Source organism: Peromyscus eremicus, chromosome 22 (assembly GCF_949786415.1).
Source record: "Peromyscus eremicus chromosome 22, PerEre_H2_v1, whole genome shotgun sequence".
In the NCBI taxonomy this organism is placed as follows: Eukaryota; Metazoa; Chordata; class Mammalia; order Rodentia; family Cricetidae; genus Peromyscus; species Peromyscus eremicus.
Window position 1 is genome coordinate 19,078,075 of NC_081437.1, and position 13,021 is coordinate 19,091,095.

Sequence of the window (13,021 nt, forward strand, 5' to 3'; positions counted from 1 at the left end):
AATCAATCTTAAAACAAGTAAGACTGGGAGTATAGCTCAGTGATAGAGCATGTCGTTCCCCAGCATGGGAGAAAATAATAATGTGGTATCTCACTTCAAAAGTACTATACTTTTGTATTTATTATTTTCAAACTATCATTACTATCAAGGAAAAATTATCATTTGTTGGAACACAGTCCAAGAATGGAGTCATGTGAGAACTCGGAGTGCTTGTGAGAAAACTCCAAGAAAACAAGACTCTTGCGCTGTGACCTCAGTTTCTTCAAAAAGAGATTATTCTTGGAATGTGTTTCCATGATCCTCCCAGGTGTAACAGATAGGAGTCAGTTTACATAAGCTGTTGTTATTCATATATGGATATGGAAAAACATGTTTTTGCCATGTGTGGCTTGTCCTTGTGATTATATACTTTACTCAAATGACTCTTCTTAATCCTTAGAGTATAAACTGTCTGATGCTCTGAATAAAGTTGGCTATTGTGTGAGATTTTAGTCCGCCTCATTCTTAGGCTCTATTCTCCCAGGTCCCACCACCTTTAGAGTGGAAAACTACTGAAACAGACAAAATAATCTACTTATCAAGCGAAAACCTACAGTAATCTAGTACCCAGGGGAAGAGGGTAGGATTTCACTCAGACTTACTCAAAAAGCTCTCGGTCCAGCAGTGCTGGCAAATCATACTCTACAAGCAATTCATAACTGTGCCAAAGAATCGCCGCTACACAGTGCAGATGAGAGGGGGACGGCATGAGAAGACCATATTCAACAGCTGATGAGCTCGGGCACATATAGTTCATCCTACCACTTCTCTTCAAAGCAGCCATTTTTGCAGAGTCACTGACCCATTTTAGCAAGGCCTGAATTCTTTAAAGAAAAAGAAAGTCCAGTAATGCTACAACTGATATCTGATAGAAACAACATCTTTACATGCGAACTAATCCTGGAAAGACAATATTGACTCAGAATTCTATTTTTAGCTCAAAAGCATTCAAAATATGTCTAAACATAAAGAATGTACATTTAGGTTCCACTACGTAAAGCATATAAATAGATACTGATATATAATACTTTTGTAAGGCCTTTCTAAGGGAGAGTATTAAGTTCAATTCACTACAGCATGTTTGTGATTAAATAAAAAACAGTACCAACATATACCTGTCTTTAGTTCCAGGATCCTGAGTTGTACCAAGCTGGTAAAGAATATCTATTGTAGAATCAGAGGAAAGTCCATTCAGCCTTCCAAAAAGTAAAGGGCTATTCAAATCTAAGCCAAGGGGGGAAAAATATTGTTTTTAAATTAGCCAATTTAAAATGGAAGATATGGTTAAATTATGAGAACAGTTCAAAAGTAACAGAGCTCTAAGAGAAATTCATTTCAGAAAGAGTTAATTACAAACACCATGTAGTTCAAGTATGATCACCACACAGGCTTATAAAACTTGTAAGAGCAAAGTCAGCAGTCACCTGTAGGATCGCTGCCTGATGCTGCACAGTTTCTCAAGAGAATGTCTATGAGCTTCAGGCCAATTCTAGTGGACTGCAACCCAATCTTCACAAGGACAACCTCAATGTTGGGTGAATGCATTCCGCAGTAGGGTGACATCAGTAAAGCAGCACACGTCTGCAGCAGATTGGCAGTAGGTGCAGCAGCACTGGCCATCATTCCTTCCAGATCACTTATATGAGTAAGGCAATGATGTAATAACCGTAACCATCCAATGCTGAAATAGAGAATCCAACAGTAGATGCGTGGTAACAAATACCTCACATTATTGCAGGAATAAAAGAGACTATATCTTACAAGTTCTGGAATGCTGGAAACACAGTACTGAATTACACACACAGTAAGCTTTCTCTAGAGGACAATGCTCGCATCATTTAAGAACTACATATTTGCTTTAAAAAAACATCAGCAATGAACTTTGTTATATACAGTAACACTAAAGGAGTCATAAAACTAAAGAAATCCTAAATGTTTGATCAAGTAACAACTTTAATGAAACCAATCTATCAAATGTGAACTAGAGGAGACCTTCGGTCCCTTGCATGAGTGAAATAAACTGACACTGATGAATCACCATAAAGATTGGTTCATTGTTTCTATGGGTAAGTTTGTATGGTTCAAATATTTCCTGTTGCAAGGTACTTGGGAATCCCTAAAGCAAGAGTATAACCCCCAAACTGAAACCTACAAAAGCAAACATACTACACACAGCAAGGGTCAACTCACAAACTAAACACATAGAATTCTCAATTTACTGTTTTGTTAGACCTTCACAAAATCATCATATTAAACCTCATACAACTAGGTATGATATAAGCACACACAGAACAACAACTTACTACAATCTAACACAGAAAATATATCACAGAACAAATAATTCCTTTCCTCTTTTTTTTGGGAGACAAAGTCTCCTTATGTAGCCCCAGCTGTCCTGGAACTCACTCTATAGACCAGGCTCGCCTTGAACACAAAAGAGATCATTTAAGAAACAAAAACATACCTTGTTTTGGAAACTTGATCTTCAGATGGAAGAAAAGGATTATTAACCGTGGCTGAGGAAGTGGTGCCAAAAGCAGTGAGGCCTAATAATTTAATCTGTGAAAGGCCTAACGTGCTGGCATCCCGAGGACGATGTAGTCTGAGGCAGACGGCAGAAGCTACCTCAGCTTTGACAAGCTGAATTTTTATGTAGGTAAGTCCACTTGTGACAACAGGAGTCGACAAAGGTAGCATATTAACCCCATCTGCACTTACTTCAACAGACACTGAGGATGGGCAGGCTACAGAAAGAAAAAATGGAATATTTACACACACACCAAAAAGAAAAAGAGAAAAGAAAAAAAGAAGAAAAAAAAAGCGAACTAGATGCCACACTCTAATACAAATTCCACTAATTTGGCAGGTTTCAGGTGTACACACTATATAAAATTACTGAAAGCACTATATATAACAAAGAATATCTTGTCACTAACATTCATCATAATTTTGGAGATTTTTAAAAAGTGATCTTTAATAAGTAAATAATCATAAATAATTGAACTATTCGCCTAAAGAAATATTAACTGTAGATTTCAATACATACACAACTAATAATCCCAAAAGGCAAAATATCCCAACCTAACAAGCAATTACTTATTATTCCTGTTCTACCAAAACTGTCATGAATACTAAAGACTATATCAAGTTAACGTTAAGATTAGCTGTTTAAAATAATTCGAGAAGAACAGAATAGTAATACCAATTGGTTCAAGAATTCAAGTGTAATTCGCAACACTGTGCTTAAATTCAGAGTTAATTTTAAAATAGGTTTCATCTTTATTTTTGTTTGCATTTTAAACCTGAACCAAGCAGTCTCAAACTTTAAAAGTATCAATTCCTGTTACTTAAAAAGTTCCAGTGAGGTAACAAACTGGCAACTCCCACGGGGTTATTAATACCCCTAGCATAGAACAGAAGCCTATAGAGAAAACATACCTATCAAAGAAAAATTTTAAAAATTGGTTTTATTTTTAATTTCAAATGATAAACATACAAAGTATAATTTTATTAGCTGTCAATTTAACACCAGGCTTATACTGAGGATTAGAGAAATTTTAAAAACTTTGTAAACTGTAACTTTCAAAACATTTCAAGAAACTATTAGCTATATTTTACAGGAGCAATACAGTGTAAGAAACAAAAATAAAAATAAAGGAAATCCCGAACACTATTTAATAATAAATCTATTCAATTTTCATTGGAATATATGTAATAAATCTCTAATCCAACAGGTACCTTATCTGTTTATTAAGCATGCATAAATATCTGCTTTCCCTACCTATACTGTTTCCTAATTCCCACGTGTAAAATCTAGCCACATTTACACGTTTCTCCTTCCAAATCAAAGTGCTCACTTCAGGCTCACTTAACTGAATGTTAGTTCACTGTGGAAGAAGGGAAGCTAAGAAAGAATGTTAGAGATTGAAGTCAGTGCCTAATGGGAAAAACGCCCTATCAATGAGCTACATCACTAGATCATTTCACTGTTTTTTTTTTTTTTTTTAAATTGATTTTTCGAGACAGGGTTTCTCTGTGTAGTTTTGGTGCCTTTCCTGGAACTCACTCGGTAGCCCAGGCTGGCCTCGAACTCACAGAGATCCACCTGCCTCTGCCTCCCGAGTGCTGGGATTAAAGGCGTGCGCCACCACTGCCCGGCTCATTTCACTGTTTTTATCTTCAAACTAGGTCCCCTTAAGTTGCTCACTCATTATTACACCCATGCAGACCCTCAACTTTAAATCCTACTGCCTAAGTCTAAGTAATTAGGGATAAAGGACTATGCTACCATGCCAAGCAGTACTTTGTCTTTTGAAATAGTTTTTGACCTGCTAAAGTAAGATTTTAGTCTATGTTATTCTTGAGGCTGGTCTCAAGCTCAAAACTCTCCTATATCACGCTCCCCTGAGATAAAATTATAGCCACATGACATAATGCCTGACTTTCACCTTATATTAATTGTATGTGGTTAGGTAATAGTTTCAATAACATGACTAAATAGTAGACTACCTTTCAAATAAAAATATTCTTTCGCCGGGCGGTGGTGGTGCACGCCTTTAATCCCAGCACTTGGGAGGCAGAGCCAGGCGGATCTCTGTGAGTTCGAGGCCAGCCTGGGCTACCAAGCGAGTTCCAGGAAAGGCGCAAAGCTACCCAGAGAAACCCTGTCTCAAAAAAAAAAAAAAATTCTTTCAAACATGGTAAGAATCTATGAAATACCTCGAGTTTTCATCCAACTGAGTGACACTGGATAACAATGAGATGCAGTAAATGACTGTGAAAGTCTCAATATAAACTGTGAGTATACTGAAGGAAGCTAAGTGACTTCAAAGTGAAAAATACTACCAAGTATATACCAAGTACTATTAATGAACACACTACAGAGATTCTGTCTTAATCTGGAACTGATTTTCCAATATTTTAAGGAATTTACTTTAAAATATTTTGATAAAATGTACCCAATTAACAACCAAATGAATTACACAAAACTGCAAAAAAAAAAAAAAAAACCCAAACATAAAACAAGCAAACAAAAAGCAGCCAAACAAAAACAAAAACAAAAAAACACCATTTCACTTAATAAGAAATTACTTAGGGATAATTTAAAATATTGTACTCAAAACTGATTAAACACACACACAGACTAAAGTCAAAGGTGAATACTATATTGGGGCTTGCTCAATAGTACTTCCCATTTCCACCTGTTTCTAAACTAGTGTTATTCTCAGGATGCATCATAATACTCACTTGCAAGGGATGCAAGGTGAGGTTGGATATGTATCTCCTTCAGCAACACTGCTGAAGGCAGGTGGATGGTAAGGTCACACCAAGCCTCTTCTGGCAGAAAGATGTAGGACCAAGCAGCGGAACGAGCCCTTCGATGGGGTGGTGTGGCTTGCAGAAGCACCTCAGCTGGTTGGGCAGTAGGACTGCTAGATGTGATTGTACCTATAAAAAAAAAACATACAAACTTGTGAAAAGGTTCAGGAAGACACAGAAATCTTCAGAGAGTCTAAACATTAAACTATAAAAAAGAGCAGAAAATAAATATCTAGTAGAATTGCAACACTTCAATCATGAAACATGATTATCAAAGTATTCCCAACAGTAAGACTGACAGGGTGACAAGTTCATTATTCAGATGACAAATGATTACTAATGAACACGGTCTAGTGCAATTTTTAAATTAAGTAGAAAACGCTATCCACTATACTTTTTACCATGAAAATAAACTTTAGTTCACAAATGTTCATGTTAAAGAAACAGAAATAAGAAAAGCATGAAAAGATAAGCAGTATAAAGGAATACATATCTCAATTAATTCTTCAAAACATATTAATATTTAAGTCCTTACAAGCTGATTAACATTTAAAGAGAAAACAGACCTAAAAATGTCATAGGTATATACACTGTACATCTATTTCAACTTGGAAAAAACAAAAAGCCTGTTAAAACCTTTTTTCTTAGTAGAATGTTCTGGTATTGACAGCCTATAAAAGCAACTGTTTATATTTAAATGGTACTAATTATATTTAAAATGGTACTAATCTGATATCAACTTGTGTCAAGAACTAATTTTGTTTCACATCACCCAAGGGACTAAGTTGACTCACAGTAGTAAGAGCAAGGACCAGTTTTCTTACCGAGGGGTGCAAAGTTATGGATCCCTTCTGCATTGTCAGGCTCAGAGGCAAGGATTCTTGTTTTCAAAGTGCTGTCAACAGCTTTATTTGGACCAGAATCAAGAAATTTCATAATAGTAGATACCATACTTCTTGCAGTGTTCACAATAGCTCTTGTACTGGTAACCATATTGTTGCAAATAAGCTGAACTCCACCTAAATTCACAAAGAGTACTAAATAAAAACAATCCTAAGAACAAGACTGGACATCAACAGTAAAGGTTCACAGACTACAAAAATGAACGCATAGTAAAACCAAGATCATACTAAAATGATAGCATCTGGGATTTTTTATCTTACCCATATCATGGAATGCTTTCAAGGCATCACTAGTATCCAACACTCTCAAAATAAACCACAACAATGGTTCAGATAACTGGCAAGTAGCAAGAGAACCCTACAAAGTAAATAAATACAATGTGATTTTATAAGTCCCTGTAAATTCAGACAATTACATTTCTTAATATGATCAAAATACGTAACTACCAATGAATGAATTTAAACAATACATTAAGTAAAAATTTACCCTAACCCCCTTTAACTAAAAAGAAACAACAAAGATAAATTTTGAAGAGTTGTCTATCTCAAGTAGTTCTTGGTAACATCTCGGGAACCATCTTGATAGTCAACTATGCAAGCTCGGGAAAAGAAGCAGTAGTAGTAGTGGTAATTCTCAGACTATGAATATTTTCATTTACTATCCCCATAGTCATTTTTGAAATACTATGCAAAGTAATTTTATTCTTCAATGTCCATTAAAACTGAAATAAAATTTACTTTGCTCATGATCTGCTATGTTATTTTCTAATACATTACATGGATACTCTTAATTTGTCTGTCTAATATGTAATTCTCTACATGCATTACTATCAAACTGTTCAAATTACTGCAGCTGCTGTTGGATTGAACGTACTTGTCTGCCCATGTATCCACAGGCCATGTAGGTCAAGATTGGCTGTAACATCATGTGGACTGTAGAGGCTTTCTTACTAAGTGTTGTCAATATGGTAAATAATCCATCTCCAACTGATATGGCATCTAACCCACCATGAAAGTTTTCATGTTTGGTGAGATGTAAGCCACTTGCACCTAGTTTAATAAAAGATTACACATTTTTAAACCACACACATAAAAAACAATAAAAATTAAAAATTTATTTAAAAAAAACACTAAAGGATAGGTACATAAGTCTCCCTCATGAATAGATAGACAGGCAGACATGCAGACACACACACACACACACACACACACACACACACACACACACACCCCTCTACACATCTATAAAGATTAAAATATCTATAGCAGTACTGAAAAAAGTATGATTTCCTGGGGGCATCATCTTACATGAGCTCTCCCACTGTAGATTACTATAAAAAAATGTCCTATTATATGACTAAGAGAGTATCACTCATGAAGAAAATAAAGGGTCTGGATTAAGAGCACTGTCTCCTCTTCCAGAGGACCCAGGTTTTTTTGAGACAGGGTTTCTCTATGTAGCCCTGCATATTCTAGAATTCACTCTGTAGACCAGGCTGGCCTCGAACATACACAGATCTGCCTGCCTGTGTCTCCTGAGTGCTGAGATTAAAAGCAAGTGCCATCGCTACCTGGGAGGGCCCACTTTTGATTCACAGCACCAACATGGTGGCTAGCTCACAACTGTCTATAACTACAGCCCCAGGGATCCGATGCCCTCTTTTAGCCTCCGAGGACACTACATGCATGTGGTGCAGACATATATCTAGATAAAACACCATACACATGAAATGAAACAAGGGGAGACAGAAATACTAGTAGTAGAAAATGTATCAAAACTGAACTTTGTCACATTTTGTTAAAGTATTCAAGAAATTTTTTAAAGTAGTAAAACATATTAATTTCCAAATGGTAGAAGTTAAACAATGGCATATAAAAGTATAATGAAATATGCATCATAAAAGCAAGCAGGAGCCGGGCGTTGGTGGCGCACGCCTTTAATCCCAGCACTCGGGAGGCAGGAACAGTTATGTCTTACTGGTGTCTAATACACTGAAATCATTACAGAGATAGATAGACAGACAGACAGACAGACAGATAGATAGATAATGGTACTTAAGATGGATGTTTTAATCTTGCTTTTTTTTTTTGAGACAAGGATTCCCTAGCTGACCTATAATTCCCTATGTACAGCATGCTGACCTCAAACTCACAGACAGCCCTCTTCCATTTCCTCCTGAGTGCTGGAATTTAAGGCATGTGCCACTATGCCAGGTTAATATTGATTTCTTTTTTTTTTTTTTTTTTTTTTGGTTTTTCGAGACAGGGTTTCTCTGTGTAGCTTTGCGCCTCTCCTGGAACTCACTTGGTAGCCCAGGCTGGCCTCGAACTCACAGAGATCCGCCTAGATCTGCCTCCCGAGTGCTGGGATTAAAGGCTTGCGCCACCACCGCCCAGCAATATTGATTTCTTAATTTACTTAGTTAAGAGTTTCTCAGAATTTCTGAAACTAACACATACAACCTTCTGATAGTGCATTTCCTATAAAGTCATTCCTATAAAGTATTCACTAATAACGTAAGTTGTAAAAATGCTACAAAAAAGTAATAGGTATAGTACCAAGAAAAGATTAAGATTAATATTCCAAATACATACCAATTATCATTGCCATGGCACTGCTATTACACAGGCCTAGAGCAGACAAAATCTGGCTCATAATCTGTTGGTTGGCTAAGACTAAGTCAGCAACATATGCAGGAGATCCTGGAACACTGGGACTGCTTCCATTGACATCTTTGCCTCCTGAGACTTTTTCTTCATCTGAAACACTATCTGTTGTATTGGTGGTCACGGACACTCTTGCGCTGTATTCCCTATTGCTTGAAAGAGGCAGCTGTACTAAAATGTTCACAAGTTTTAACAAATCAAACATGAGTTGATCTCTTGTCATTTCACCACAAACAGCCTTTGCATCACCTGGACGAATGAGGTTGGCAAAGAGTCCCCCAAAGCAAGCTCGAGCACCTACAGAACTATCTGATCCACTTCTAGACATTACTTTGTCTGAGCAAGTGATATAGTGATGCACCAAGAAGGTGACAGACTCTATCACAGCAGAAATAGTACTAACTGAGACAACTTCAAAGTTCTGCTCCAGAGTAAACTCTAACAGCTTCACTTGAGCATCAAGAGGTCCTTGGCCTGTCTGGAAGGCCCCCCTGCAGAGACAGAAACAGAAAGGATTAAAAATTAAATCACGTTAGGTAGTTTTAACAGAATTAACTATGACATTTCTTCATTTAGCAGTTCTTCAACTGTACCCAAGTTTTCTGTTCATGTCCACTTTATTATTGTAGTGATATATTGTGTATCAATAAAGCTTGATGATCAGAAGACAGAGCTAGCCACTAGATTAAACATAGAGGCCAGGCAGTGGTAGCACACACCATTAACCCCAGTACTTGGTAGCCACACGCCTTTAATCCCAGCACTTGAGATCTCATGCCTTTGCTACCAGTATTTAGGAAGCACACAAGCCATTAATCCCAACACTAGGAAGGAAGTGAAATGGCTGGGCAGAGAAAGGCATATAAGGTGTGAGGGGACAGGAACTAAAGCCTTTTGGCTGAGGACTCAGGCTTTCAGTCAGAGGATTCATGGAGACAGGATCTCGCCTTCCATTCAGCCCGAGGATTCGGTAGTGGTGAGAAGTTTCTCTAGTAACTTGTCCCTTAGTCTCTCTGATCTTTCAGCATTTACCCCAGTATCTGGCTCCAGGTTTTATTATAAGATCATTTAGGAATTGTGCAACAATTATACCTTCCCTTCTAAATTGAAAACGAAGGGAAAAAACACAATACCAAATTATCTTAAAGTAACAGACCAAAAGATTTTTTCATGAGAAGCAAATTTCTGTAATTGTCATTTGCATATTATGAGGACACTGGCTAACAAGGTAGTCTCTTTGACCTCTACATAAATGACAAACTGTTCATAGTTTAGTAAGTGTTTCTCAGGCTAGGAATGTAGCTTGGTGGCACAGGGCTTGTTTTCCATATAAAAGGGAAGTCCCAAGGTGTTACATAATGATTACAATTCACTGTCCTATGACAACCTATGATACTGAAACATTCAATACATTTTAAGAATTAACACAACATGGCCACAATTCTTTTTATATACTGCATAATTTTGTTTACTTATGATTTCTTTGAGATTATTTTCTTTTTGAGTTATCTTTTTGGCATACTATTATTACATATTAAAAAGGAATCATGCTTATTTCTCTATATATTCCAGAAGAATTTAAGTAATTTCAAATAATTTTCAACTAAAAATTTTAATGGTTTTAAAGGTGGAGCGTTGAGGTACCATGTTCCTACTGTAACAGAAACTGAAAGTCAGGGGGGGAAAAAAAAAACAACCTACAATGAAATGAAATGAAAATGACCAAGAAACACAGCCCCTCAGCCCAACTGTCCTCAGATCTATTTGTTCTAAACAAACACTAGTTAATAATATCCAGGGGATTATATTTGGAGGATTCCACATTCATTTTCACATCAGGACAGGTAGAGGAGGAATACATGCTGTCATTTACCTCTCTGTAGAAAGTATATGAATTAGCTTGAGCAAAAGTTCACTGAATATCTGAGGACATGTTGAAGACAGATGCACTTGTAATCGGGTGAGAAACTCCTGCATGGCTTGTGTAGCTGTTGGACCAACCTGAAAGAGAGATGCATATCCACTGAAAACTACTGAGCTATATCAATGGCATTCTCAAAGTGTCAGGTATAAAGCCATGAAGAATGCTTATGAGGAAGAACAAAATATTAACAGTGGCCGGGCGGTGGTGGCGCACGCCTGTAATCCCAGCACTCGGCAGGCAGAGGCAGGAGGATCTCTGTGAGTTTGAGGCCAGCCTGGTCTAAGGAGCTAGACCAGGACAGACTCCAAAGCTACAGAGAAACCCTGTCTCGAAAAACCAAAAAAAAAGAAAAAATATTAACAGTGACAGGAGAGAGCAAATTTATGTTTTAGTTCTTCATATCTTTACTATAAGTTAAAAATGGATAGTCTATAATTAATCTTATTTCTTAATGATCATACAACTAAGATTTGCTTCAATGACCAAGAAATGTCTTTGTAACACTTCCCAAACTATGAGAACATTTTGTACTGATTTTTATGAACAACCTTATGAAAAACGTGATCCCTGAAAAAAATAATTTGGGACTAGAGAGATGGTTCAGTGATTAAAAGTATTAGCTGCTCTTCCAGAGAACCCAGGTTGATTCCTAGAACACACATGGTGGTTTTATAACTGTCTATATAACTCTAATCTTCTTCTGACCTCCATGGGCACCAGGCATGCATCTGGTACACATGCATACATGAAGACAAACCATTTATTCTGACGTCCGTGGGCACCAGGCATGCATCTGGTACACATGCATACATGAAGACAAACCATTTATGAACATAAATAAAATTTTCATAAAAAGAAAAAAAAAACAGAACTTGAATTCAGGTTAACTGACTCACCAATGGTCATTGTTTTCAGTGCCTAGTAAAGCAAGAACAAAAAAAAAAAAAAAAAACAAACCAAAACAACAACAAAATCAATACACCCTAAAGCTAAAATACATCTATGCCAAGTGCCAAAATCCTCTTTCCCAAACTTCTTTCTCATCAATAACAGAAGTCATGATTACCAGTACTCAATGAGCAGACCATGCTTCAGGTTAAGGATGCCTTTGCAGAATTTCTACATAGTTGTCTTTTTTTTTTTAAAGATTTATTTATTTAGAAGAGGGCATCAGATCTCATTACAGATGGTTGTGAGCCACCATATGGGTGTGGGGAATTGAACTCAGGACCTCTGAAAGAGCAGCCAGTGTTCTTAACCTCTGAGCCATATCTCCAGCTCCCCCCTCCTTTTTTAAATTATTCTAATTTGCTTTGCTAGAAAAAGAATACAATTCTAGAGGAATTTATGAAAAGTAAAACACAATAAAACCCACAAAGTTATTTTAGAATTACATAAAAGCAATTGCTAATGACAAAAAATAAATTACAGCACTCTTAGCCATATTTCTGACATAAAACCAAGACATACAGATAAGCTTAATCTTTTAAAATAACTTTTTTAAAAAATATAATTTATTTATTTTTATTTTATGTGCATTGTTATTTTGCCTATATGTATGTCTGTTTGAGGGTGTCAGGCCTTGGAATTACAGATAGTTGCTAATTGCCATGTGAGTGCTGAGAATTGAACTCAGGTCGTCTGGAAGAGCAGTCAGTGCTCTTAACCACTGAGCCATCCATCTCTCCAGCCCCCTAAAATAACTTTTACTATAAGTTAAAAAATGATTTGACCACTAGAAGTATTTCACCAAGAAACAGTAATCAAGTAGGACTACTTAAATAAAAGCAGCACATTATAGCATAAGTGAAATTTATATGAAGAAAATCTACAGTGAGATGCATTAAGCTCATTCCTAAGCACTATTTTGGGGGGTTTATTTTTTGGTTAGAGTATATCATTAATGTCATAAAATGATTAAAATTGTCAATCCTAATAATAGCACACATTAAATGAGAAATTGCAGAAAAACTTTAATTCCCCCCCCCAAATTTAATGTTGTTTACTAAATTATTCAAAACTAACAACAAAAGCTGGGCATGATGGTACATGCCTTTAATCCCAGCCCTCAGGAGGCAGAGGCAGGTGGATCTCTGTATGATCCAAGTCAGCGTGGTCTATGTAGTGAGTTCCAGAACAGCCAGGGCTATATAGTGAGACCTTATCTCAA

The 13,021-nt window shown here is 36.6% G+C and overlaps 1 protein-coding gene across 5 annotated transcripts in view; it reads right to left on the reverse strand.

Annotated features, from left to right (window-relative positions):
• The window catches only part of Birc6 (baculoviral IAP repeat containing 6), a 183,650-nt gene that overhangs the window by 65,308 nt on the left and 105,321 nt on the right, over positions 1 to 13,021 (reverse strand). For all 5 annotated transcript variants that reach the window (XR_009375738.1, XM_059248553.1, XM_059248552.1 and 2 more), the window contains exons 44-53: positions 10,801 to 10,928; positions 8,856 to 9,418; positions 7,135 to 7,310; positions 6,522 to 6,618; positions 6,183 to 6,377; positions 5,287 to 5,487; positions 2,504 to 2,783; positions 1,464 to 1,720; positions 1,155 to 1,263; positions 642 to 863 (exon numbers count right to left, since the gene is read on the reverse strand). Coding sequence is in view for 4 of the 5 variants with exons in the window: in XM_059248553.1 (XP_059104536.1) it covers positions 642 to 863; positions 1,155 to 1,263; positions 1,464 to 1,720; positions 2,504 to 2,783; positions 5,287 to 5,487; positions 6,183 to 6,377; positions 6,522 to 6,618; positions 7,135 to 7,310; positions 8,856 to 9,418; positions 10,801 to 10,928 (2,228 nt within the window). In the remaining variant the exon portion in view is untranslated. The remainder of the gene's footprint in view (positions 1 to 641; positions 864 to 1,154; positions 1,264 to 1,463; positions 1,721 to 2,503; positions 2,784 to 5,286; positions 5,488 to 6,182; positions 6,378 to 6,521; positions 6,619 to 7,134; positions 7,311 to 8,855; positions 9,419 to 10,800; positions 10,929 to 13,021) is intronic.